The 27,089-nt window shown below is 43.5% G+C and overlaps 2 protein-coding genes across 2 annotated transcripts; one reads left to right on the plus strand and one right to left on the minus strand.

The window, feature by feature from the left end:
• The first annotated feature begins 319 nt into the window (after window positions 1-319).
• Window positions 320-10,651, plus strand: gdi1 (GDP dissociation inhibitor 1). Its single transcript, XM_050065147.1, has 11 exons — window positions 320-637; window positions 1,472-1,579; window positions 1,799-1,898; window positions 2,051-2,185; window positions 2,279-2,477; window positions 4,510-4,641; window positions 4,737-4,836; window positions 4,947-5,118; window positions 5,827-5,971; window positions 6,113-6,167; window positions 7,786-10,651. The coding sequence occupies exons 1-11, from the start codon at window positions 593-595 to the stop codon at window positions 7,936-7,938; spliced, it is 1,344 nt and encodes a 447-aa protein (XP_049921104.1). The 5' UTR covers window positions 320-592; the 3' UTR covers window positions 7,939-10,651.
• itih6 (inter-alpha-trypsin inhibitor heavy chain family member 6) lies at window positions 8,682-27,076 on the minus strand. Its single transcript, XM_050065146.1, has 17 exons — window positions 26,591-27,076; window positions 25,882-25,917; window positions 23,385-23,539; window positions 20,097-20,207; window positions 19,704-19,951; window positions 18,104-18,273; window positions 17,857-17,973; window positions 17,580-17,751; window positions 15,871-17,472; window positions 15,728-15,754; window positions 15,559-15,576; window positions 15,420-15,467; window positions 15,293-15,322; window positions 15,111-15,158; window positions 13,599-13,712; window positions 13,102-13,485; window positions 8,682-11,517 (listed from the first exon to the last, which is right to left on the minus strand). The coding sequence occupies exons 1-17, from the start codon at window positions 26,708-26,710 to the stop codon at window positions 11,264-11,266; spliced, it is 3,654 nt and encodes a 1,217-aa protein (XP_049921103.1). The 5' UTR covers window positions 26,711-27,076; the 3' UTR covers window positions 8,682-11,263.
• Between the last annotated feature and the right edge of the window lie 13 nt (window positions 27,077-27,089).

Genomic DNA, 27,089 nt, shown 5'->3' on the forward strand with positions numbered 1-27,089 from the left:
TCACTCAGTGAAAGCAACTCCCATCCACACAGCTGTGGCGGCGGAGGGATACCACTGCCTGCATCCGCGCAACGCTGCGCCTACAACTGGAAAGGAAGGATAGAAAAGAAAACAGAACGTACACACTTGGACTAAAATTATTTAAAACGCCCCAAAAATTCCTAAACTCCGAGTCAAAGTGTAAAACGAAACTAAAAATGCGTATAATCGCTCGATAAAGCCAGCTGAGAGCCGGGTTTCCTCTCACAGCCAGCTTTACAGTTTGAGTCCATTGTGTTGGCCAAATGGGAAGAGAGAAGGAGGATGCGCACTACTTCGCGACGCGCACTGACATTGTTCTAGAGTGCTCCACGATCAGGGCCATCTTTGGTCGTCCTCGCCGGTGACAGTGTGGACAGTTTATTCCATTGGTCATTAATGCCTAATGATTAATAAATAATATTCCACTTTGAACGAGCCGTTTAGAGCACGCGGGCAGAAAACAGGGAGCCGAGCAGCCCGGTTTTTGTGGACTCACGGGTGATTCTTTCCTTCAATACCCTTCATTTCTCAAGGCAAAAAGAGGGCGAGACGGGAGAGGCGGTGATACAACATGGATGAGGAATATGATGTGATCGTTTTGGGCACCGGACTCACAGTAAGTAGTCAAGCCTCATTTGCAGAGAGACAAAAACAGATTGTGTGAGCTTCCATTTTTATTGCAGCCGTTTTATCCTCTTATCTTTCCCGAGCCGTGAACGCCTCCTGCATCCCCCTGTGTGCTTGTGACATTACAAAATGATGATAAGAGAAATGTGACCAAATGTACTTCGACCTGTTCGTGCATGACAGGAAGCAAACATGACGCCCGGGAGTTATTTTATTGTCCTCACAGCCGGCTCCAGCGTTGTGTTACACCCTGTAGCATCTTTTAGGCGTAACCCCAGTGTGTCATGGTCCTCTTTGCATAGACAGGCCTCCATCCTGAGGTTGGCGCAGGCCTGAGCACGGGTTTATTAAATGACTGAGCCCCTTCACTGCTGCTACACTCGCCGCAATTGCCTCCACTTACACACCCAATGCGGCAGAAACACGCCACGGTGCATTTGTGATGTTAATCGAGGGTTCAGGCGCATTAAAGTCGACGTTTTGTAGTTTTATAACAGGTATCAAATATCATTTCTGTCAATGAGCAGCCACAATAGTCAGTATTTAATGATGTGATAATGTCATGCGGATATTGCTCTCAAGAACACACATTATTGCCATTATTTATTATTATTATTATCATTATTATTATTACAGTAGATACATATGGGTGAAACGGTTTATTCGCGCATGCGCACACCGCTCCTTCTGCCCTCCCTGCAGCCTTCTGTGAACATCTCTTAACTTGCATTCATGTCTCCTATTAAATCTGCCTCTCTCCTTTAAAGACAGCTCCACCCTCATTTTTCAAATTGATGGTGATGTTAAATCTTGTGTCACACAGGAATGCATTCTGTCTGGGATCATGTCCGTGAACGGGAAAAAGGTCCTGCACATGGACAGGAACCCCTACTACGGAGGCGAGAGCTCCTCCATCACCCCTCTGGAGGAGGTAAAGGGCTCCTGGGATCTATAAAAGCCAATCAATACATTTTATATCCCTCAGTACATCTCATTTTACTTCCAGTGCCATTGTGCATCAGCTGCTGTCTTCATTTGCTCATCCAGCGTAATGCTTTAGCTTCTGTCAGCTCCATAGATTTCATCATCACAGGATGTTGTTTATGTTTCTCGTCACTGACTTTACTTTTTTTTTTTTTCTTCCCCACAGCTGTACAAGCGCTTCAACCTTCCAGATAGCCCGCCCGAGTCAATGGGCAGAGGACGGGACTGGAATGTTGACCTCATCCCCAAGTTTCTCATGGCCAACGGTCAGTGCCGCATCACTGAGTTTACATGTAAAGGAATGAATAAAACTGACTCTGGACAATTGGTACATTATTAGGATGTCTTTATGCTTTTAAGGGAGAATGTCTGATGCTAAATAATGAGGTGTAACATGTGTCCGTCTGTGTGACTGCAGGTCAGCTTGTGAAGATGCTGCTATACACAGAAGTGACACGGTACCTGGACTTCAAAGTCGTGGAGGGAAGCTTTGTGTACAAAGGAGGAAAGATCTACAAGGTGCCGTCGACCGAGACCGAGGCACTAGCTTCAAGTAAGCCGCTCAAACACGTCTAAGATATCAAGAGTAATTGAATCACGTTTAAGTCAGGGTGTTACATCATAACGCCTCTGTCTGAATTCACAGATCTGATGGGAATGTTTGAGAAGCGAAGGTTTCGGAAGTTCTTAGTCTTTGTGGCCAACTTCGACGAGAATGACCCAAAGACCTTCGAGGGCGTGGACCCCAAAACCACAACGATGAGGGATGTTTACAAGAAGTTTGACCTCGGCCAGGATGTCATTGACTTCACCGGCCACGCCCTGGCCCTCTACAGGACAGATGAGTAAGATCAACAGCAGAGTGTCAAACATCAGCGAGTCTTTTGTTAGCTGGGTTCATGACTTTTATGTAGTTACTACAACTGTACCAGATGTTACTTCTTTTTTTACATTTGAAGCATCTATTAAGGTTTGAATTAAGCGCCCAACGTCATATTTGATGACACATAACCCTTAAAAAAATTCTGAAACAAAATCCTCAAATTGAATAGCATGGTTCATCGGATTTAATGAGGTAGTCTGTGTTTATTAAATCAACTTTCTTTAATGAATAAATGTAATTTATGGTGCTGCTAGACCACCCTGTTGATACAGATGAATGCCTCCCTTTGTGTGCAGCAAGCAGAGGAGCAAACAGGTTTTTGGCCGCAGTAAATGCCAACAAATATGAATGGAAGCAGAATATTCTTTAGTTTTGGAAATTATGACATCTGTCTTTTTTCAATAAATTTGGACTTTTGGGCTCTGCAGCGCTCTAGATTATTGGAACTGTTTGGATCGGAAATAATCCTACACAGCTACCACTCTGGAATTGATTTCTAAAAATACTAATGGTAATAATAATAACTTACTAAGCACTTAACAATAAAACAATAATAAAGATAAGAAAACATGAACAAGATATAAAACAGGATAAAATAGTACAAATAGTAACAGTAAATAGCATCAGTTAAGGAAAAGCCAGAAGAGATTTAAAAGAGGTCACTGAGTTTGTCTGTCAGGGATCCTCAGGCACAGCTGAGGATCCCTGACAGCAAACGCTCTGTCACCTTTAGTGACAAGTCGGGATTTTGGAACCATTACTAAAGTCTTGTTTGAGGATCTCAGGCAGCGATCAGGCTCATAAGGGAATTAGCAGATCAAAGCTGTAGGCAGGAGCCTGACAATGCAAGGCTTTAAAACCTTAACATCAATTCTAAAACTCACAGGTAACCAGCAAGGGTTGATGTGATGTGGTGGCCTCTCTTAGGACAATTTAAAAGCCTTGCAGTCTTTGTTTCGCCCTCTGATGCTAAATAAAGTGTGTGCGGCAATCAAGTCTGGAGGAGATAAAAGCATGGATCAACGTTTCTAAATCTGTTAAATGTCTCAGTCGGGCAAAGCAGGACTGAAGCACCTCAGTCACCTGAGCATCAAAATAACACCTAGGTTATGGGCCTATTTTTTGATATTATTAGGTAGATCACCTAGACCGGTGGTTCCGAACTGGTTGGTCACGAACTGGTTGGTCACGAACTGGTTGGTCACGAACCAAAAGTGGGTCATGGGCCCATTTTGAATGGACCGCAAGTGACTTGCAATTGTGTCGAGTTTGTAAAAAGACACTTTATTTTAATGTACAGTACATTTCCAGCACAGAGCTTTTATTTTAAGTGCTGTTTCCTGCCGTAGAGTGAGTGACTAACGGACAGCTACTTGACAGAGATGGCAAAGTAGCTCAACGACATGGCCAACCACAAGTATGACACTGAATGTTTTAAACAGTGAGACCTCGAACTAACGACTGCATGGCTGGACTACATGGGAACCACAGACCTAGACTACTAGAGATTATTGATAGTAGTACTGGGACTAGAGGGGGTGATTCTAATTGTTTCTGATTTGGAGTCTTTCAGCTGCAGGACATTTTTGGACATCCAATTCTTACAGACATAGAGTTGCATATCATCTGCATAGCAGTAAAGTCTATACTCTATCTAATAATACTAAAAGTATTGGTGTAACGTAATCTTTGTCTGCAACTGTGCAGAAATACCAAGGTTAAACAGAATGAATAGACATGCGAAAAAACAAAGTAGAATTCAGATGTCAGTGTTATGAATGTAGCTTCAAAGCTTCGAACTATATGGTACAGCCCTAATGACTAATATGCTCGAATGAAGGTTTAATAAAGCTCCAATGTAGTATCTGACTGCCTGATGTCAAATACAGCTCATTCTTTTAAATTGACCACCCAGCAATAAGTGTGCAGACTAAGATTTAGTTTTTGTCTGTCTGTCATTCTCATTCATTATCTTGTTCTCTGTTCTCCTTCAGCTATCTTGATGTTCCCTGTTTGGAGACGATCAATCGTATCAAGCTGTACAGTGAATCACTGGCGCGGTATGGGAAGAGCCCCTACCTCTACCCCCTGTATGGTCTGGGAGAGCTGCCGCAGGGATTTGCCAGGTTAGTTTCTGTCTGTATATTACTTGTTAGATACAGCTCGTCTAAAATAGTAAATACAGAAGTGCAAACCAGCTCTTATTCGCTTGTCGTTTTAGATTGAGTGCAATCTACGGAGGGACCTACATGCTGAACAAACCAGTGGATGAGATAGTGATGGAGGGCGGCCACGTGATCGGAGTGAAGTCTGAGGGCGAGGTATGCTGATTTATTGTCCGCGATTATGCAGATTTATACATCAGTCGTTAAGTTTATTCACGCAGAGCAGATAAGAAAATTAAGTCCTTTTTGTGTCATCGCCGCTGCAGGTGGCTCGTTGCAAGCAGCTCATCTGCGACCCCAGTTACATCCCCGACCGCGTGCGCAAAGCGGGTCAGGTGATCCGTGTGATCTGCGTCCTCAGCCACCCCATCAAAAACACTAACGACGCAAACTCCTGCCAGATCATCATTCCTCAGAATCAGGTTAACCGCAACTCAGGTAGGAATCATTGTCACCTTTAAAACTAATCAGCTCGATGCTGGAGCGCAGTTTGATGGAGCTTAGTTCTCAGAAATTTGAGCAGTACAATCAATAACAGAGATGGATTTTCTGTTAAATGTAATTGATTTGAAGCCCTGGAGATAACAAGGAGCCCTCTCACAGGGACAGATGAAGCAGTGTGTTTCAGAGCAACATGCAGATTTCAGTCCTCCCCACTAGCTTTTTTTCGTAACTCTTACAGCAGCTATAATCAATGTTCTTATACCAACAATGGATCACTTGTATGTGAAAGGGGTCACTCATAATAACTCCACAGTTCCCCTCGGCTCCACAGAGTATTTTGTCATCTTTCATGTCCTTGTTTTGGTTTTCTGACCCAAAACTTTACAGCTGTGGTTCACTTTAACAGCTCTCTTCAGCTTGTTTTCAGCAGAGAAGCTCTAAAATCCTGCAAGTTAGCGACTAGCTGGTGAACATAATGGAACATTTAGCAGCTAAAGAACCAGATAGAACTAAAAGGAAAAGTGAATATTTGACTTAGATTCACCAGATGGCTAAAAACACGACTAGAAGTAACTGCTAATGTTGCTATCTGCTCCCTATCTGCTAACAAAACACCTTCTAAAGGAAATGTGTTTGTGTTCAGTTAATGGGTAATTCTGATTTGATTTACACCTCCTCGTAACCTTTCCGTCAATCCTCCAGACATCTACGTGTGCATGATCTCCTATGCTCACAATGTGGCAGCCCAGGGGAAGTACATTGCCATCGTCAGCACCACAGTGGAAACCAGCGAGCCCGAGGCTGAGATAGAGCCGGCCCTGGAGCTGCTGGAGCCCATCGACCAAAAGTCAGTCCCTCATTTACTGCTGCTTATTTCTGTGCCGTCAGGGTTATAGTTTAACAAACAAGCAGGGCATTAAAACTAAAAATGATGACAGTATATAGCTGGGTGTAGTTAACGGAGCTGTTTTTGGTGTTTTTTCAACAGGTTTGTGGCGATTAGTGACCTTTATGAGCCCACAGATGATGGTACTGAAAGCCAGGTAAGACAAAAAACAAAATGTATATGATGTCACTCCACCTCTTTGGCTGTAAATGAGATATCTCAGTAGCTATTTAATAGACTGCAATGAAATTTAGAAACAGATACTCATCGTACTCTGAGGGTGTATCCTACAGATCTTGGCGATCCCCTGACTTTTACTCTAGCAAAACCATGAGGATAACTTTTTAAGTTTTGGGTGAAACAGCTTGACATCTATCGGATTGATTGCCATGAAGTCATTGCCACAGACATTTCGTGTTCTTAGAGCAGGGGTCGGCAACATTTTCTATTAGAGGAGTCATTATTGGCCAGAAAAAAGATAAAATCTGTCTGGACCTGCAAAACATATTTGAATAAAGGTAACAGCCTATTAAGTCTAAATTAGCAAATCAGCATTACAAACAGGTCTCATTGAGCATTCATTAATATGATTTTGCAGCGTTGGGGGTGAAAGCAAATTAATCCATCCATACACTATTCACTCGTCTATTTTCCTCCAAGACTTTTTCTTTTTCAGATTTGGAATCCATAGCTAGCCTTGCAGGAGAGACTCCACGCTAGCCACAGCTATGAAGTTCAATAAAATTGAAGGAAAGAGGCACCAGGTCGCAGACGTATGACGCACATTTTAGCTGATCAAATGTTAAAACATTTTTTAATTCGATATATATAGGCTGCACATTTTTACACATGTAGAAAGCAGTAATCACTTTAGGGCTACAACAGTGACAAATGGAAATCTTAATGTTAAAAAATAACCTGTCAGAGTCACAGGGAGCCACTGAGAGGGTCTAAGGAGCTGCAGGTTGCCTTCCCCTGACCAAGGGGACAAAATATAATCGCTGATTTTTCTTTTAGCGTAGTCGTCAGAACAAAATGTTGGCATTGTACAATTCTGCAAACCATTTACATGTTACATTTGCACGTTTCATACGCATCCCATCAATGTTTCTGAAGGGACGTAGTATGTGAGCTGACTTGGAGGGGATGGTGGATGGTGTGACATCTAGGCGAGGCACCTGCTAATCTGCACATCACTGTTAGAGACCAACAAACAACAAAACTGTTTTTGTTGTAGCAAACTGTTGCTGTTTTTCTAGTGGATTTTTAGCCAATAAACTTTGGTGATTTTTAGCAACGTGTCGCTGTTTTTCCACCGGGGATAGTGTCACCCAAGGCGAGGCTTTCTTAGCTAGCTATTGCTGCAGTTCCAGTGGGGATTGTGCCTCCAAACTGGGTATTTTACGCCAAAATGTGACCTTTTCCTAACAAACCAAGTGGTTTTTGTGCCTAAACATAACCACATGTCAACCACAGTAGATTGTTGCACATGTTCGCTACTTAATATCGTGCAAATGTAACATATCTGTGGTGTGCAGAAACATATAATGTCAACATTTTCTCTGCTGACTGGGTTGTCCCACCGGCCTCAGCATTGTGTTTAGTGTTAATTGGTGAAGAGAACATGCTAACAGGCTAAAGTGTTATGTTGAGCATGGTAAACATTTAACATCAGTATGTTAGCATCGTCACATTTAGAGCATTTAGTGCTGCGCCTGAGTTCAGCCCCGAAGCACGGCTGCAGATCCTCAGTCCTGTCATTTTACCGTCCGCAGGTTTTCGCCTCGAGGTCCTACGATGCCACCACTCACTTCGAGACCACTTGCAACGACATCAAGGACATCTACAAACGTATGACCGGGAGCGACTTTGACTTTGAGAACATGAAGCGCAAACAGAACGACGTGTTCGGGGAGGATGAGCAGTGAGCGGTAGAGAGGGCTTCCGAGAGAGAGGGCGGGGCCGGGAGAGGAGGCGGGGCGAACAGGGGCGAGAGAGGCGGCAGAGCCAGCGTTAGAGGGCCGGGGCTGCCTCAGGGCAGTCCTTTAAAAAAACAAACGGGTGGGAGTGTGGCGTAGAGGGTGTGTTTGTGGGCTCTGCCTGCCCTCAGCCGTTTGCCTCCTTTTCCTTACGTCCCTCTCTCTCTTGACAAACACATAAATGCTCACGAACACACACACACACGCTGTTCAAATACTCACACTCCTTATCTCTGTCACCGTAAAGCAGGGTTGATATGGTCTTTCATTCCATTGTAGAATTTACAGTATATTCATGTCTTAACTATTATCATTAGAGGTGAATTTATTACTTGTTGTTGGCGATTTTCAAGCATTTCATTCTTTCTGTAAAGTCTCTCTCCTCATATCAGAAGTCGGTTAGATGGAAGGAAGATTGACGGCATTGAGAGGTGTGGACGGCGAGCTCTGACATGAGAGATCTGTAATGGCTTAGTGTAGAATCCTCTGGAAGGGTCACCTCCAGTTGACATGCATGCATCTTTTACACAGTAGTATTGTACATAGACTCAAAGACGACACTGCGGTATGAAGGCTGGACCATTCCACGCATCGCTCCTGTCAACCCTGCTTTCACTTTTCTCTTTCTCGGTCTTTTACCTGTGTTACGTCAAAAGACGCCGCTCCTTTTGGCAAAATCTGTTCGGTCAGGCAAAAAAAAAAAAAAAAAAATTACAACGTGATGAAAAATTACATATAAATGGGCTGTTCTGTCAACTGATAGTGCTCACTTTGCAATGCTGTTGTGTTCCCTGTGCTATACAGGCAAGCTAACCAGTGGCTATTAACTGTCACCCACCCCCACCCCACCCCCTCCAAAAAATACTGTTCCTTTGTTTATCTGTTCTGTGATGTCAGTTTTGAATTTGAATAGTTTACTTTCTAACATTTTAAATTATTGAAGAGTTTTATTTCTATATATTTGGTGCACATTTCACTGGCTGAAGTTATGAAGTTTACAGATCTGAGGTTGAAACTGTGGTCTTCAAGTTGGATGTTTTAAAAAAAGGGACGGAGCTAAAGAGGCACAGAGAGGATTTTTCTAGTGTTAGGAGACTTTTTATGAAGTATTCTGGAAGATTGGGAATGAGTGAGGAAAACTGAAACTGATCTTGTACTTGCTGAGAGGTGAGGAAATGTGGCGCAGGGTAAAGAATGTATGTGGGGAACGTTTTGGACTTTGGAAAGTTTCACTTTTGAGTGAAGAAGGTGAAGACTGAAATTTCGGCTCATAGTGAAAGCACCAGATTGTGTCTTGGTTGTTTCAACCCTTGTGTATGTCATTTAGGCGAGTCATTCCCTTAGGGACTAAAACCTATGAAAAATTGTTAAATAGAGGAAAGAGCTGGAAACTCCCGTAACTTTAAGACTTTGTAGCAAAAAGGTGTGAAGCCACAGTTACAGGCGCCGCCCCACCAGAACGAACCGAGATGCTTTTATTTGGTTGTAGCCTTAATTCTGGGTCAGATGTCTGGGCCCTTTTCAAAAGCTTCGTTTCATCTAACCGTCAGCAGCAGGTCAGTCTAGTGCCAAAAATGGTGTCGCTATTATTGGCAAAAGTTGCTGACAATGTTGAAAGTGCAGTTTTTTGTGGTGTACGTTGCTCTGCAGATCTGAGTGAATACTACAGAAGGGATATTGTTTTCTATCAGGGCTGTCACTGTACACCTGAGTGGAGGCAGCTCCTCGTTTCTCTGCGGCGCACTCACACTCACTCACAGCCTGATCAATCTGCGGCTCGTTACACATCGACAACAAACAGATGAGACGCTCCGATCGCTTTCTACAAAACACCCGAGGCATCTCGCTTTATCCACCACGACAAATCCCTTAACAACTCTAAACAAAGTCATGGCGTGTTTGGGGTGTTGACGTGTCTTATTGTTATGCTCTATTTATTTGAATTTCACTGACGTATCGTGGAAAGTTTTATGTCAAATGCTGATTATTGCTATGCTCTTAGATTATGTTCTGATGATTTAAGAAGAAAAAAGGATTTTAAAAGTGATGCACATCTAAATTCTTTTTTTTTTGTTTTTGTTTGTTATTTGCTGTGTCACCTTATTCAGTGATCATTCCAGTGTTGCATCATACTTTAATATGATTATTAGCATTCCTAAGAAACAGGTTTTGATGGAAGGAAAACAGCAACAAGTCAGTGGCGGAGCTGAAACTCTCTACAGCTGTGTGTTCAGTTCACAACGGTTTTCACACTGTGCGTCATTCAACATTGTGTGTGCTCTTCATCCTGGAATTATCTGATAAAACTGGAATACTGTTTACTCTTTGAACATAGATATATCTGAAGCCCTCCCTCCCCCCGCCCTCCCTCAGCATCAGATACTCTCCTCTCTCTGTTTGTTTTTTTATTTATTGAGAAAAAAAGCCTCTTGTGTGGTTGTACTGTTTTAATTTCCATCCAGTTTGGCCTTTTGGAAACCACTATTGACAATATCCCTTGAAATTGACAAAAGAAATAGTTCAGGCTGAGTAGTAGAAAACTTACTGTCCTTGTTTGATCACTAGTATGTGAACAATGCCTAATGTCTTGTGTAACAAATAAAATGAATTAAACTATGAATGAAATGATAGAAAAATAAAAAGCACATGGCAAACCTGGAAAGACCCTCGTCTTGTTTTGTGTCTCCTCTAAGATGCAGTGACAACACCCAGCTTTGCTTTGAGGGAGGATTATCTTTACATACATACATTAATATTTTATATACACTTTTACTAAAAAAATACAACTTACAGAATGATACAGTTTTAATAATTACAAAGATCTGCTTAATAATCATGAGGAATACTTTGTCTTTGAAGTCGAAAACAGAGTTGGTGTGCAGGACATTTTGGAGCGAGCGCAAACTGCTGCAGCACAAATGGACATTTTGTGGTTGCCATGCGAACAGGAGAACATAGCGTCTCTGTCATAGCTACACAACACAGAGCCTGAATCCAAGTCAAATTCACTGACGGGGGAACAACAGCATCGTTCAGTCTGTCACTCTATCTGTCCAACCATACTTCCTCATCACTGTTTAACATGCAGCTTTCCCTCTTTTGTACCCACACCTGTGCTCCACCACTCCTTACAGAATGTTAGACAATGTGTCATTTTAGCCTCATGGAGTTCTGCTTCCTGCTCATCCTTTGTCCAATAACCGTGTCGTAATAATCGCTGTGACCTGAGCTGTGCAGCAGAGAGGCGACAAGGTGGAGCAGACTGGAGCTAGAATTACACATGATCCACCACGTAGCTCTCGTATGGATGACCCAGTAGTCTCTCTATGTCTGCCTTGGGCACAACCCAACACTTGCCCATGTGGCGTTTCCGCACCGTGTCTTTCAGCGTCTTGTCCTGCAAGGTGACCGGCATGTGCTCCGACCCCCACCTCAGGATGCCCCTGGCTGAGACCGCCTCATTGTGAGCGCCTCCATCCAGATAATCCTTCACCGCTGTTACCGTCATGTCAGTGTGCTGGAACTGGCCTGTGGGCAGATAAAAGACAGCAGAGGTGGAAAGTAACTAAGTGCTTTTACCAAGTTATGTAACTAATTACAAAATTGAGGTACTTCAATGTTATGCTACGTCTGCCTCACTACATTTCAGAGGGAAATACTGTTTATTTACATTTATTTGAAAGCTATAGTTTCTAGTTACTTACAGTAAAGTTTACTTTTTAAGATTTTGCATATAAAATCTATCATACCTTTATGAATACAACACATTGTTTAAAGGCATACTTCACCCAAAAAGTGATCATTTGTAAATCAATTTTTCACCCGTGTTGTGCTGAATTTGTGATGAAAACTCAGTCAGATTGGGAACTGGGGAATTTGGAGGCCAGGTCGATGCCTTGAGCTCTTTGTCATGTTCCTCAGGCCATTCCTGAGCAGTTTTTGTGGTGTGGCATGGCACATTGTCCTGCTGGGGGGCCACTGCCACTGGGGAGTGCTGTTGCCATGAGGGGGTTTGCTTGGTCTGCAACAGTGTTTGGGTGGGTGGAGTGCGTCAAGTAACATCCACATGAATGCCAGGACCCAAGGTTTCCCGCAGAACATTGCATTAACAAGATGATCAATGTTACTCACTTCACCTGTTAATGGTTTAAATGTTTTGGCTGATCGGTGTATAACGTATGTGTCGGTAACGCTTTAGTTTATTTCAGTCATTTTCCAACTTATAATATACTGGTAGATAGACAGTATATAAACATTAAGATAAAGTTTTTTTAGTATAAAAAAACAAACAAAAACAAAACAGGACCGAAAAAGTGTCGGCTGAAGCCTTAGCATATAACACCTACCCTTTTAACGTTCATTGTTTTTGTCAGCTCCCTTTAAATTATACAGAGCTAAGTATATAAACATTATATAGGCCTATTGTCTGCTCAAATATCCCAAACACATTTTATGTACATTTTGGTGTTCAGTTTTATATTTTTAATCACTTTTAATCAATTGTGTTTAATTTTTTTTTTAAATCTATGATGCGTATTACACACTTTTTCTAAACAACAATGGCATAACATGACAATAACAATCATGTACCGTCCCTTCTATATGGCAGATGATCTTGTCCTCTGCTCGGAGGGTAAGGAGCTCCCAGACGTTATTGTCTCTCAATTTTCCAGCTATTTTCAGTTGCTGTTCTTCTTCTTTGAGTTAGCTGCTAACTGCTGCTAGCTCCTTTTGTAAATTTCAGGGCAGTAGGTCGCAGACATAACATGTCATCAAAATGCCACACCCATCCTGTCCTGCAGGCTCACACTTTTTACACAGACGTCAATTTGGCACTGTTATTACCTCTACGAGACAACTCTGTCCCTCCGTTCCATGTTCGTACCTTTTATAGAGAAGGGCGAGGCGCCATAACGCAACATTCCTGTCTTGAACAGGCAGTGTTAAAGGGGATGTTGTTTTCTCGCATGCTTCCATGATGAACAAAGAATCCAACCCAAGTCTGATTTATCCAGCTGAACACAGTATTTCCCCAACACGTGTGCACGGCCTCTGTCAGAGTCTGTAAACGGATGTCTTGATATAGTAGGACAGTGAGTGATGTGTACTTACCCAGCAGGCCCTGGGTCGAAGCAGACAGCCCCCGTCCGTCTGTGATGTAGAAACCCAGATGAGCCATCTGCAGGTAGCTGGGGTGTTTATAGTGGTGGAACAGAACCAGGAAGCGCACATCCTTGGCCAGTTCGATCCAGCAGCTCCGATGGTTGTCCATAGTGACCGTAACGCCCTGCCTCATCACCGATCCCTGCTGGTTGGTGGGAAGCATATCCCGCCCTTCCCCTTCCACCACTACGGCGTCCAGTGAGAGGGTGATCATGATGTCACCAGAGCCGCCTGTGGGTAAGGAAATGGTGAGCCGGTCGAAGTAGGTTCGGGAGCGCTCTTCTGCACCGTGCTTGGAGGGAGCACCCATCAGGTGGCCGTCGACGATGATCCCTTGAGGAGGAAGGAAACATGGTTTCAGTGATAACCTTAAAAAGTCGAGGCTAACTGTGTGCATGTATATTTCTGCACTTATCTGAAATGATACATGTTATTTCTGAGCGTACCTCTCTCTGGGTCCTCTAACAGTCTGAGAACATCATTAGCTCTGCCGTCTACTGTGAAACAAAGGTTCTGATGCAGTTTCGGCAGCTGGACCACAAAATGAGGATCTCCATCAACTACAACAGAAAACACTGAGCATGAATACAACATGAGTACAGAAAATATTCAAAATAAATCTGATGGTGTAACTAAAAGAGTCATTCCACGGAAACTGTTCAGATTGGACTTTGGAATTTTAGGATTTTGTGAGAATGTCAGAACTGCAGCTGAACTTTTTTGCAAGCTCGGGCACTACGTTTCTGATGTTTATCCATTATATCCAGATATCTGTAGGGGGAAGGAAAGTTTCAAAGTTATATGGCCCAAATTCTCTCTGTGGTCACAGCTAACACCACACTTAGCATGCAGCTAAATTTAGAAAATCATGTTTTACACAAATACATATTGAAAATTTAATCTTAAAAATGTCTTCCGAATGTTTTTTGAGTGATGGGGTGGATATGCTTTGTTTGACAGAGATGGTTTTGAAAGAAAAACACCAAAAAATGTTCTAAAAGAAAATGTAAACTCAACAGCATTAATTTTTCCCTTTTTAAACTGTTAAATGATGTAATTTCCTCTTAGTGATGTCACTTAAAGAAACTACAGTATTTTGGTGCAGAAATACATCGGTGCAACAAGGTGGAACATGACGCTTATGGACACACGTAAATCATGCTATTTTAATAAAAATATGCTCTTTTTTATTTGATTAACATATTTCCCAGGAAGCGGGAAGCAGTAATGCTCCCAAAAACAAAAAAACTGACATTTTTACAATATTTATTGCGTGTTACTTCACATGAATGTGAGAAATAGTCAGAACAAACATAAGAAAATAACTACAATTTAACAGAGGACAGTTAAAAAGAGAACAATTGTAATTATATTCATCAATTTTATTTTCCTTTAAAGGTCAATAGTGTCGCATTAAGGAGGATATCTTGGCAGGAATAATAAGTATGTTTTCTCTAGTGTATAATCACCTGAAAATAACAACTGTAGTGTTTTCGTTATTGTAGAATGAGCCGCTTTTATCTACATAGGGAGTGGGTCCTCGTTCATGGAGATCGCCATGTTCACTGCCATATTTCTACAGTAGCTCAGAACAGACAAACAAACACTGGCTCTAGATCACGCCCGTCTGTGACAAACACTGTCAGAAAACACTGATTTGTAAAGTAGCACATTAAGTATCAGAGGAAATAGGTAAACATACATTTGCAGGTGCTGGGCAAACAGGCTGTTTGGGACATGCCAAACATGGCAGGAGAAGACCTCTGTGGATAATTCAGCTCCTGAACAACTGAAGGAAATCTAACCTGGAGAAGTTTCAGCTGGCTGCAATCTGCAACCCTTGCAGCTAGATGCCACTAAATCCTCCTAAATGATACACACTGAAGCCATAACGTTGGGGGCCCAAACTTTGCAGTTTGCATGGAATGACTCAGAAACATATAGTGTAGGTTCTTGACCTGATGAGGAGAAGATCCGGATGGTGCTCAGTCTGGACGCAGAACCATCTAAAAGCACAAGACATTCAACTCAAGAACAGTCCTCCTCACACCCCAGCACTGAAACCAGTGTTAGTGTCTCTACAATAAATTACATATTATATCAAACATCCAGCTGCAGGAAACACCCATGAAATACTCACCCAATGACCCTGTGTCTGGAGTATCATCCCCTAAAAACAAGTCACAAAAACATATCTGACATGAAACTTTTAAGGCCCGAAAAGCAGCTACAGACAGAATCGCCTCTAATGAGAATTTGAAACTTACAGGCATCATAGTTGAGATCGTAGTCGTAGTCATAGGTTGCATCATAGTCTGGGGAAATGGAGGCAAGCAGTGAGAACTGAAGTTCAGGACATGCTGTGCTGCTCAGGATGATAAACATTAACAGTGATGTGATACTCACCTTTCACAAGGTCGATATCTGTAAGAGATAATACAGACAGATTCAGTTCCTATGCTGTCATGTAGCTGATTATCATGGTGTATGATAATTAAACAGCTGACAGAGTACTTGATCACATTTGAGTTCATTTGATCTATCACTGCAGTGTGAAGAGAAAATTCAGTTTCACCTTTTCTCTGAATGAAAGTGGAGACATCTAGTGGAGAGATGAAGAACATTCAATTAGGACACACACTCATTCTCAACACTCATCCTGTAACTCGACTGATGACTGCACATTAGATTCAACACACACATCAGAGTGTCACTTACCCAGAAGCCCTGCTGCTTCCCACAGACGTGGCCCATCTGTCACACCAGGCATGGGAGCAAAGGTGGCCGACACAAAGGTGGCGACGCTCAGGTCTGTGTTGTTGTCGTCCACGGTCGGAGCCGGTGCCGGGGTGGGAGAGGTGAGAAGCTCGGGCAGAGCTGTGGTGCGTTCAGGCACATCTGGAGCAGATGTGGTAGTTTTCTCTGCCTCTGTGGAGGGGACTGTCACTTTGACAGGAGGGAGGGGCGTCCTCGCTGTGCTGGGCTGTGGGGTGAGGGGTTTCCCAGGCAGAGGAGCAGGGTTGGTTCTGACTGAGCTGAGCGGAGGTGTGGTGAATGTTAACACTGTGGTGGTGGGTGAGGGAGCGGTTGTTTTCAAGGCGCTGGGCTGGGGGGTGGAGACTTTTCCAGGTGCAGGAGGTGGTGCTGTTTTTAGAGCGTTAAGCACAGAGGTGGGGATCTTACCAGCAGCAGGAGGAGGAGGCGAAGGAGGAGGGGGGGAGGCAATTTTGGATTCATTCTGGGAAGGAGTGGGCTTTTTACCGGAGAATGGAGCCGGGGCGGTTTTGACGGAGGTGGGACTTGTTGTTGTTGTGGTTTTCTTGGATGGTGAAACTGTTTTCACTGTGGAAGTTGAGATTTTTTTTGTTTGCTTTGGAGGGGGCTGAGGAGGGTCTGGCTTTGCTTTGTTAGGCCTGGAATTAGAAGGTATGCCGGGCTTCTTTGCAGCGCCAGCAGCTGATATTTTGGTGGTGGCGGTAGTCGTTGCGGTCGTGGTTATAGTGGCCGCGGTGGTGGGTTTTACAGTGGTTGGATTCTGAGCTGCTTCATCTGCGTCTGGCTTGACTACAACTAAAGAAGTGACTGGTGTTACAAAGTTGTATTTGAGCGACAGGTTGGTGGCCTTTTCTGTCAGTAGCCTTTGAGTTGCAGGGTCAGTGGCGTTCAGTTTGGCCAGCAGCAGCTCTTTGATGGTGGAATACGCCCAGAGACGGTGCACAAAGCTGGAGATTCCTTCCAAGCTTCCTGAACAGTCTAGTAAATCTGCACTCCCATTCCCCTTTGCCTGTGAAATCAACACATCGTTCTCCAGTTTGACACGTTGCTTTGAATCAGTGGCAGACATCAACACCTTTAAATCTTTGACCCCTGGTTTGACCCTCCCAGCCACCACTAGCTCCGAGCCTTGGAAGTAGTTCGGGAACAGGGAGCGCGTGATGTCAAACGCCTGATCGTCCAGGTAAGACAGCTGGATGTCTGATAGCAAAGGGCTGGCGACTTCGTCATAGAAGCCCTTCAGCTGCAAGGCTGCGTCTGCATCCTCGTACACCATCCTAGCGATGCCGCGGTTATCCAGAGCCAGGCGTTTCAGGAGGAGGAAGTCTGCGTCGTCTCCGAAGGCAAGGCCGAACAGAGAGGCGGAGCCCAAAGCTTTCTTGGCGTTGACAAGGATGGTGTCACCGGCTGTCACTCCGATGGTTGCCTCTCCATCGGTTAGGAAAATTACCAGAGGGACACGACGGGATGAGAGGTGGTTGGAGGAGGCAGAGGAAGGGTTGACGAGCTGGGCAGCTGAGAGAAGAGCTGCGTTGATATTAGTCCCTGATACAGAAGAGATTATCAGAGTTGAAGGAAGAGAACAAACAAAAGAAAAAACAGTTGGACACAAATGATCAGTAATACGAAAGCTCAACCACTTTTCAACTCACATCCTTCTGCAATAATCCTCTTCACAAACTCCTTGGCGTCTCGCACATTCTGCCGAGTCGCCCGCACTGTTCGTCCTTTCTTCCAGGTGTGAACTTTGTCTGAGAAGGTGATGATATTGAAGTGGTCTCCCTCTCTAAGGTCTCCGAGAATGGTGCCCATGGCCTGCTTGGTCTACTGACAGAAAGTGTTAAATCACTGACAGAAACTCGACGTGATATTTGCAGAATAATGTTGTATTTTACGTGTCTTCACATCCATGAGGTTTGTCCACTTTACCTGTTTGATCTTAGTGCCTATCATTGAGCCGCTGACGTCAATGACAAATATAACATCCTTAGGAACTACAGGAAGTCCTCTGGGTGCAAAGTAATGCACAAAGTAGCCGTCATACACCTGAGAGAGGGTGGAAATAAAAAGGGGGAGAAGACAACCTTTACTGGAACCAGAACCATATTCACGTATTGTGACAAACATGCACACTCATGTGTATTTGACAAGTCAGACATGGACAGACGCTCCTGACCTGGACTTCACCCATGAGGTCTCTGAGGTCCACATCATACTGAATGATGAAGTCTGCGTTCAGACCTTTGGGGGAGATGCTGTTCTGCTGCTGCAGAGTGGGACCGTAGCGAACTCGAGCACAGCAGGTGCTCCGCTCAACATGAGTGGAGGGAGGAGCCTCTGCATCACCTGTAGGAAGGTAGAACATGGTTAAATCCTGTAGTAGTTTTCAGAACATTTACATTAGAGGAATAGTTTGACAATTTGGGAAATATGCTTATTTGCTTTCCTGCTAAAGTTAGATGAGAAGCAATCTCAGAACACATCTGCTACTGTTCTGATGACAATTTAGTCTCTGGGGGCGACAGACAGTATTTAAGGGATTCGGGTGAAGCCAAGGAATATCCGTGCCAAGATTTCCTCTACCTGTGCACCAGTCATTGTTTACAGTCCAAATAGCAGCTTGAGACGCAGTAAGATGAGGTGTTTTAGGTCCAGACAACAATTAGGCTAATTTCTATAAACATATATCTGCATATGAATTAATAAATAAATAAATAAATAAAGAAGCTAATGTAAAGGAAAATCACCATCAGACGATAGCCGATGGGTTCCAAGACTGCATTTTGGCGAGTGTATTCCCCCTCTTTTGCTCTCCACATGGACTTTTTACTCGCTTGCAACCAAAGCCAGCTCAGATAGATAGATAGACAGATAGATAGACAGACAGACAGACAGACAGATAGATAGATAGATAGTGTGGGATCATTTTGAGAAGGTGAAGGACGAACCCAAGGTGATATGTAAACTCATCTTCATTGGTCGACTACAAACATGACGTATCATCTGAAACATGGAAGTAGCTACATGCCCATTAGCCCACAGCGTCATTAACAGGCGGCTCGCTCAGTGTGTGACGTGCACTTGTAGATAAAATATAGGCCTATATTAATGAAGGTTCATTAGTACGGTTTTGTATTTCTCTGTAACGTAGCACAGTGTTAACAATGTTACTGACACTATTCTTTCTCACACCTTCAACTCAAACCACCAAAATATATCATTTAATCATCAAATTAATATCGTAAACATGTGGGCGACTAGACGACTAATGGTGCCTGTCCATAGGCAGCCCCCTCACCCTGACATCTCTCTGTTTATGCATGTGTGTGTATTTCAGGCCTGTGTGTATATGACAACGGAGTGGAAACAATCACATTTCCCCTCAGGGATTAATAAAGTATATCTTCTTCTTCTAAAGCTTTAAAATAACAAAATAATGGGGAATTTTTATTGCTAATAATTTATAGGAAATGAAACATGTTTACTCCTTATAGCTGTTAAGCGAAGACAACCAGCTGCAGTCTGCAGCTTCAGAATGACTGTACTAACACTCATGGAAAAAATGAATACGCTTTTTTTCCCAAAATGTCAAACTATTCCTTCAAATGCAAACATTAGTAGACAGACTGTAATTTATTTTACAGTCACTGATTCAACCAGGAAGTCTCTTGAGACTGCTGCTCCTAACACCTGATAGTAGGTGTGAGGCAGTGTGTCTGTACTTTACTCTCATCCCAGTTAAAATATTTGTTGACAGGTAATAGCTCAGTTTTTACCCTGAGCAGTGTTGGAGAGCAGTCGGCTTGTCTTGAGAGGAAAGGCTTTGATGAAACTGAGGCCCGTCCGCTCCATTATGGTGACATCTAACGTGAGGTTGTGCACAAGCTGTCCCGGCCTCAGACCCAAACTGAGCTCGTAGCGGCCGAGTCGACGAGGCAGCAGCTCCTCGTAGGACAGGGAGAAGGACATCCGAGCTCCTGACGGCACGCTCACTGCCACACGAAACTTCTCAATCTCCCTCTCTCTGGAACACCAGGAAAGAAAGCTCACAATGTTGGATTGGATTACAGTCTCCTTTTGAAAGGTGTTAGAAAACATACAGCATGACACTGCAGGAAGTGACATTCACTTTTTTATTTCAAAGTAAAAAGAACAAACTTGGGACTGACTTGGTGGCAACGAGTCCGGCTGTTTTCCCTTGCTTCTTAGCAGCATCGTAAATTTTCCTGGCAGCAGCTCTTTCCTTCACCTGGGCCACATACACCTTGCCGTTGGAGGTGCTGATGGGATGGAGGAAAGAGGAAGAAGAAACAGCTCTCTGTGTGACTCACAGTAGCCAGATTATATTTCAGTCAGAAACACGCCCGGCCTGCATTGAGTCCCTGAGCGTGATTTACTTTATTTCGCTCCTTGTGTTTCCAGAGCGATCACAGAGCCGCTTCACAAATGTGCATCATGTTTGTTTACTAATGGAGTTCATAGCATGCGAAGGAGGAGGTGGGGTCATAAACAGGGCGAGGGGAAAAGAGTAATTTCCCTCTAAAAACAGCATTAATGAAGAGAGATCCTGAGGGCCGGTGACGCTCCGAGGGAGTGCCGCTGTGTGCTACACCCGGCAAAATCCCAACTAAAACCACCGCTCAAAAGCGGGATCCAATTCACACAGTGCACTTCCTAGACTTCAGTGACCGCTGATGTCACGTGACGAGGTGCTAAATTAAGGTCAAGTCCTTTGAACAAATATATCCAAAGAGAAAAAACATCAAGGACTAACTAAAATAAACCCGCAGGCTTGAAGCGGGTCTTGTTTGAGAAACAGAGCAGAATGGCGAGAGTGGAAAATGGAGGTGCTTGTATTTATATGTGTGGCTGGCTGAGGGGGTAAAGGAACGGCTGTACATCAGTGACCTGCACACAGAACACAGACGTCTTAGTTTCAGACACACGGCTAACGCAATAATTTTTTCCCTCTGGTATTTGTTGATGTGCAGACGGCTGTATGGGCTCTGAGTGTGAAAATATGTGTAACTGTGTGTGTGTGTGTGTGTGAAAGTGAAGGATTATGGTTGTAAAAAATAACTCTACACGCTCCAGACTCACACATACTTAAAAAATCTACATCCACCTCCATGCAGGGAAGCATACATACAGTAGATGTCGGCGTGTGTGTGTGTGAAGTGTATCTAAACTGGCAGGCTGCCTCGGTAAACTGTGCGGGGGAGAAAAAGGGGACTGGGCAAACTCCTGTCATTTTCTCTATTAACTTTCTGACTTCCATTTACAAAGCCTGGTATTCATCTGCCCTCAGGTTCCCCCTCCTCCTGACCTGCTTCCGCTCCCAAATCCAGCTCCAGGTTTGGTGTTTGGCCTGCGATGTTGACTTATTTGTTTTGTTTATATTTAGCATTTTTTGAAGGAGAGCGGTCAGCAAACCCTCTTAGTAATCAAATTAAGCATCTCTCCTCCGGACCGGAATTCTAGTCCCTTACATAATTCCTCAGAAGTTTTATTTCTGGACTCTGCCCATTAGAGAACATTGCTTTTATTTATTTCAACTTCTCACCATGTTGCAGGTAAATATTACTCTTACAGGCAAGAAGAAATATCTCCCTATCAGTGCCTCTGATTCTGTAGGTGTGGTTAAAAAGTCCTATTCGTTGTAAAGAATAATCATCAAAATCCATAGACTGTATAAAATAAGGCACATAGCCACCGTCACGTCACACACTGCTTTGTGGACTCCCATTTTGAAGCCTCAAGTCTGGCATATCGGCAGATGCCATCTTGGGTATTTGGAGCCAGACGCACCTAGGCACCAATTACCTTTACAGAGCAACTGCTGTAGTATAAAGAGGAGAAGGTCCCCATAAGCAGGTGGATGGATCAAACAAACCCTGGACTTTCACACAGGAGACCGCAGTTTGTGTCCCATGTGAAACCTGAAGTTACTTATTTTAATAACAACATAGTGTCCTGGTGTTTATGTAACAAGGTCAATTATACAGCAGTGATATGTGTAACACAGTCAAATGAACATTTGTAATGTTAAGTATTATAATTACACAAAATTTGTTTCAGTTGTTATTACCTGACACGCATAGCCCTCCATAGTCAATATGTGGAACGTTTGATACTCAGTTTCTGTATCGGATGTATCATGTAGCCCCAGTAAGTAGTATTACCACAAGGACTCAGGCTGAATAGCCGTCATCAAAATATTATCTATTAATGGCACCTTTGTCTATTTATCTATGTATCCACTAAAACCATTTTTTAATGGATACATAACAGCAGTACATTGGAACTGTACATTGGTCTCTTTTGTACTGAGAGACTACAAGTTAACAAAATGGAAAGACAGATGCTCAAATAGACCCTTTTACTGTTAGTAAACAGTGTGATGTTTTTTGGTGGGCGGGGCTTAGCTGGAGGCAAAACTATTCTCCACAGACATTAGCCAGAGCTAGCTAGCAAGTTCTTCTGGCTTGTTTTAGTGGTGCGTTCAGAAATTCTCATTCTGAGTGTCGGAGTGCACTCTGGCTCAAACTGACCGTTTGGAGCACTGTCAGAATGTACCATTCGGTTATCCAGAGCGTCGCACTCTCAGAGTGGCTGAGCGCACTCTGGACACTCTGTCTGTGGAGACGGAGCAGCAGAGCGTTGAGCAGAGTGAATGTGTGATTAACTTAACTGTTTGTTACTTTATATAGAAATATAACGCTCCGTTTCTTCGTCCAACAGGGCTCTCATTTTAGTGTAGAGAGTCAGACTGAATTTACAAACGCACCATGTCAGGTCACTCACTCTCCGGGACCGCGAGTGTTACTTGAATAAGTAAACACTGACCAACGGGACCAGACTGGCCGACCCGTATGCTCTCACTCAGTGGATGGATGATGTCACAGGAAGCCAATCTTACAAAGGAGGGCGACACTTGAAGGTTTCCTCCAGTTTGTTTTGCTATCAAAGCTAACGTTAGCTGAAGTGCTAAAAAGTTAGCGTTCCAGAGAAATCCAATATTCCTCTTAATCCCTCCCCAGTTTCTGATGAGGTGGACATGATAACCCTTAATACACATAACTTTATTCATCCCTACAACAGGAAATACTTTTTCCCTAACCTGATATGAAGTGTGCGCTGCACATGTGAGCATTTTTGATGATGGCCTCCGTCCAGTCCTTTGGTCTTATCACATTTAACCATAGTTGTCTTTGTTTTTGTTGACGGGCAGTGGCGGCTGGTTTTGAGCCATGACTCCTTCTATTCTGGCTCCCAATAAGACTCCTATGTAGCCTACAGCCCTGCGGGGGAGAGGCTGGTTTTGCCTCCAGCTAACAAACTGACATCATCATGACATCTGACCTATACACCACTGAACAAATACAGGAAGTAGTGATGTAGAAACACTGTATACTGTAGGTGACAGAGACAGTGGAGACAACATGGATCTGACTTACATGGTGAAGTTGGAGATGAAAGCAGAGGAGGGCAGGTCCACCTCAAAGGCAGCCTCTTTGGTGATGGGGAGCTGGTTCCATACTGAACTCTGGATGGTTGTGACAGCGTAGCGGGACACCACCGAACACCTCACATGGTAGTCTGTCACCTTCAGCTAGTGACATCACAAACACACATAAATCATATCAGAGGTTCGAGGGGAAGCACTGAAGTTAAGGATTTAGCGTTATCACATAGGAGTGTTATACTGGGAGGGGCAAGACACATTATGATCCACTGCATGGAGGAAAGCTGGTCTTAGTGGGCTGATATACCCTTCTTACACACTATAACAGACGACCATGGATGCTGACTCAAACTCACCGTCCCGCCCTGACGAGAAGAGAAAACAACCTCACACATAACTTTCCCTTTTTCCTCCCATATCTCGGTTTGCCCCGCATCGCTCTGACGAGTCAACGAAACAACACAAAGCGGTTCCCTGCATGGTGCCTCTGTCCTCCCCCTGTTTACTCGGGTAACGCCGGCGCCTGCTGAGACCAATCTGGTCAGTCAGTGCTGGCCACATTACTGCAGGATGAGGGCGACAGGCAGGAGGAAGAGAGCCACATCAGCCCTCCAGCTCACTGGTATTTAGGAAGGCTGTGGTTTGTGCTATATAAACTGATGCACTGTATGTTTTCAGGAGACGGCTTCACAGTTAACGCTGAAGCAAACTGAGAGGAAACCACAGTGGAGCTCCTGAGCTGCTGATGGTTGTTTCACCGTCTCTGTGAAGCTTCGTCTGCAGGTCACTGTGTATCAGTGGAGGAAAGTAAAAGTACTTTTACCTAAGTACTGTAACTTGAGTTCAGTTTTGAGTTACTTCGATTCAATTTTATGATACTTTCAGAGATTTTAAGATTTTAAATTAAACAAAACATAAAAGGAGCTTGCAAAGATGAAATCAGTGGCTGGTCTAGTTTGGCCCCACAGTCGTGTCTCATGAATTGTTAATGGGACTTTTCGTGTCTTAACTTTTCAGATAGTTTTATTTACAGTAAATAACATTTTGGATCCCAAAGAGATCAAATGAAATAAAAAAAATTAGAGAAAAGTCGAATACTTTAATAGAAATCAGTGTTTTCTTTTCTGTCGCATTTTCAGTAGCGATCCTGGACTCTGGGGGCAAGAAGCCAATTGAGGCCTTGACGGTGATGGTTACACCTGATATTGTATGTTTGACAGTTACAGGTAGCTAGCTAATTGTCCTAACTAATGTTATTCAGCTAGAAGTGGTCTGACTTAAGACCCAGACACACCAAACCAGCTTCAAAGATCTAATGGCAATGACGGCAGACTGTTGTGTCGCCTCATGTTGCCTGTGTCTCAGCCAAAAAATTGCACTTGAACACACTTAAATGACTACAGACACCGGCCAACTAGCACGCAAGTTCTGCACCTGCGTGACAGGAAATAACTCCACAGCAGCAGGCAGTGGTAGTTTGTATTCATCATTCCTAAAGGGAAACCAGAAGATCGGCAGGATGGAATCAAGATGCTAGTTAGCCAGTTAGCACATCAACAACACAACCAGAAAGAAATAAGTTGTATTTACCGCAAGCTAGCGAACAATAAAACAAAAAACCAAACAAAATAAAACCCCCAAGTATTTATACTTAATACAAAAAGTATGTTTTGAGCTCACTTCCTATTGAACTAAGCTGTTTGTTTACTTTCCTCACTTCTGTTTCTCTTCTCATGGGCTGAGCAGAACCACCAGTCAGAGTCATTTCATTCCCTGATGGGCTCCGCTGTCTTAATCACGCCATTACAGGAGCATTAGGGGCAGTACACATACTGTGATTTTTTGCACAGGCACACTCAAAAGCCAGAGTGACATTGTCGCGGCTGTTTGTTTCTGAGCGCCATTTATCAGGGTGCAACGGCTGCGCCATGACGTAAACAGCGATCAATTTGTGACAAGAAACAACCAACCACAGCCGGCAGCTATCTTTTTCCTTCTTCCATAAATATTGTTAAATAAAATCTGTCCCACGGACGATTTCTTTGGCGTAATACACACTTACAAAACAACACCTGGAAGAAAATCAGCTCCACAATCAGGATTTCTGGTAAGTAGGCTATGATACGGTGCTGGTTATGGTTGCTTAGCACAGATGCAATTTGCCTCCACGTATTGAAAGTTGGCACAGAGTAGCACCCGGCGCCCAACCTCACATTTTCCAGGCAGTTTAAGACATGGCATGTGTGCGGCCCCTTTAAGTTTATAGTTGTCATTGCAAAATGTGACAATATGAGTGACCAATTTGGGAGTGGGGGCAGGTGGGGGGCAAACATTCACCTGGTTTGTCTCTCCTGATGGTGTGCCCCTGGCATTCATAGATAAAATAAATGTTAAACAGAAGCTTAGAAATTGAGACTCTTATATTTTGTGGCACGAGGAGCTCAAATCCTTCCTTAACATTTAATGTAACAGTAGCTGCACAAACTTACCACTGGTTTCGTTGGTTTGCTTTGACGTCTCGCTCTCTGAAAAACAAACGAGGCACACAAGTCAATCAATGGTAGTTTTGTAAAATGTGCTTTTAAAACAGAAGTCAATGGCACATTGTTATGATATGATGCATGATGCCGTTTATCTGCACCATCATTTGTTCAAAATGCCCCCCTTTTTTTGAAGTAATGGTCACAATCTTCCTATGTGAGGGCTGGGTCAGGACTTTGTGTCAAAATAGTCTGAATCAAAGCCATTCATGAATGGAGGGGAAGTGGAACTGGAAATAAATGCTTTCACTGTACACAGGGCCAGCGAGGGCTGCATGCTTCGCTCTCAAATGTTAATTTTGAACACAAGTCATTGCTGTGTCAATACATTACCACATACCCTGCTCATTGCTGGGGATTTAACATAAACAAATATGTTTAAGAGTGGAAAGCCTTTACGGGGAAACACAAAAATCTGATAGAAAACAGGAATATATGATATGTTCTGCACAAGTAAGCCACAGTGTTGGTTGTATCAGAGCTGCTATGCACTTCTAAATTCTCAAGGTTTGATCACTAACATTTTGAAGATAGTTCAAATATTTCTAATGAAGGTGCAGCTGTCATTTAATACAAAATAAAGTTGTGTGTTGCCCTGCTTTGATTCAGCCTGCATTGTAGTCATCAGTAACTTAAAAAATGTAAATAAAAGACATACCTGCAGAAGGATATTTGCTCCCAGCTTTGCTTCATATTCCCTCGATAATCCGTCTTGCACATAAAAAGTGAAGAAGACTAGAATGCACTGTATCTTGAAGTTCATCATGTCCATGGTCATTCAGGTTTTCAAGATGAAGTGTTCTCACGTTGGACTGAGGCAGCTCGTGCAGCAGGACGCTGTGCACATACCTCACATTTTACAGCGCTTATTTTCTGCGAGGGGCAGTCTGAGCCCTCCCTCAGCTCAGCCCGGCTCACTTTAAACTGCAGCGATAAAAATAAAAGGTGCTGTGATAAGAGTTAAACATCCGTCAGGTGTTGCGGTGAAGAAAAGAAAAAGATGGAGGAGAAGCGTGAAGTAGAGTCAGAAAGTTGCGTGAGTCCCGCTGGGTGTGAAGGAAGCAGCTCTCTGCTCCTGTTCGTGCATACTGGAAATTTCGCGGACTGCTGCCACCGAGGTGCACCGAGAAATGAGGGATTATTAACCCCTGCCCGGC

Source organism: Epinephelus moara, chromosome 16 (genome assembly GCF_006386435.1).
Source record: "Epinephelus moara isolate mb chromosome 16, YSFRI_EMoa_1.0, whole genome shotgun sequence".
NCBI lineage: Eukaryota > Metazoa > Chordata > Actinopteri > Perciformes > Serranidae > Epinephelus > Epinephelus moara.

Coding starts and splice junctions, on each gene's coding strand:
- gdi1 (XM_050065147.1), top strand. CDS start 593: ATGGATGAGGAATATGATGTGATCGTTTTGGGCACCGGACTCACA. Junction 2,186..2,278: donor GACCGAGGCACTAGCTTCAA/GTAAGCCGCTCA, acceptor CTGAATTCACAG/ATCTGATGGGAATGTTTGAG. Junction 2,478..4,509: donor GCCCTCTACAGGACAGATGA/GTAAGATCAACA, acceptor GTTCTCCTTCAG/CTATCTTGATGTTCCCTGTT.
- itih6 (XM_050065146.1), bottom strand. CDS start 26,710: ATGACCATGGACATGATGAACTTCAAGATACAGTGCATTCTAGTCTTC. Junction 17,974..18,103: donor ACCTCATGGGTGAAGTCCAG/GTCAGGAGCGTC, acceptor ACCCTCTCTCAG/GTGTATGACGGCTACTTTGT. Junction 17,752..17,856: donor TAGGCACTAAGATCAAACAG/GTAAAGTGGACA, acceptor TTCTGTCAGTAG/ACCAAGCAGGCCATGGGCAC.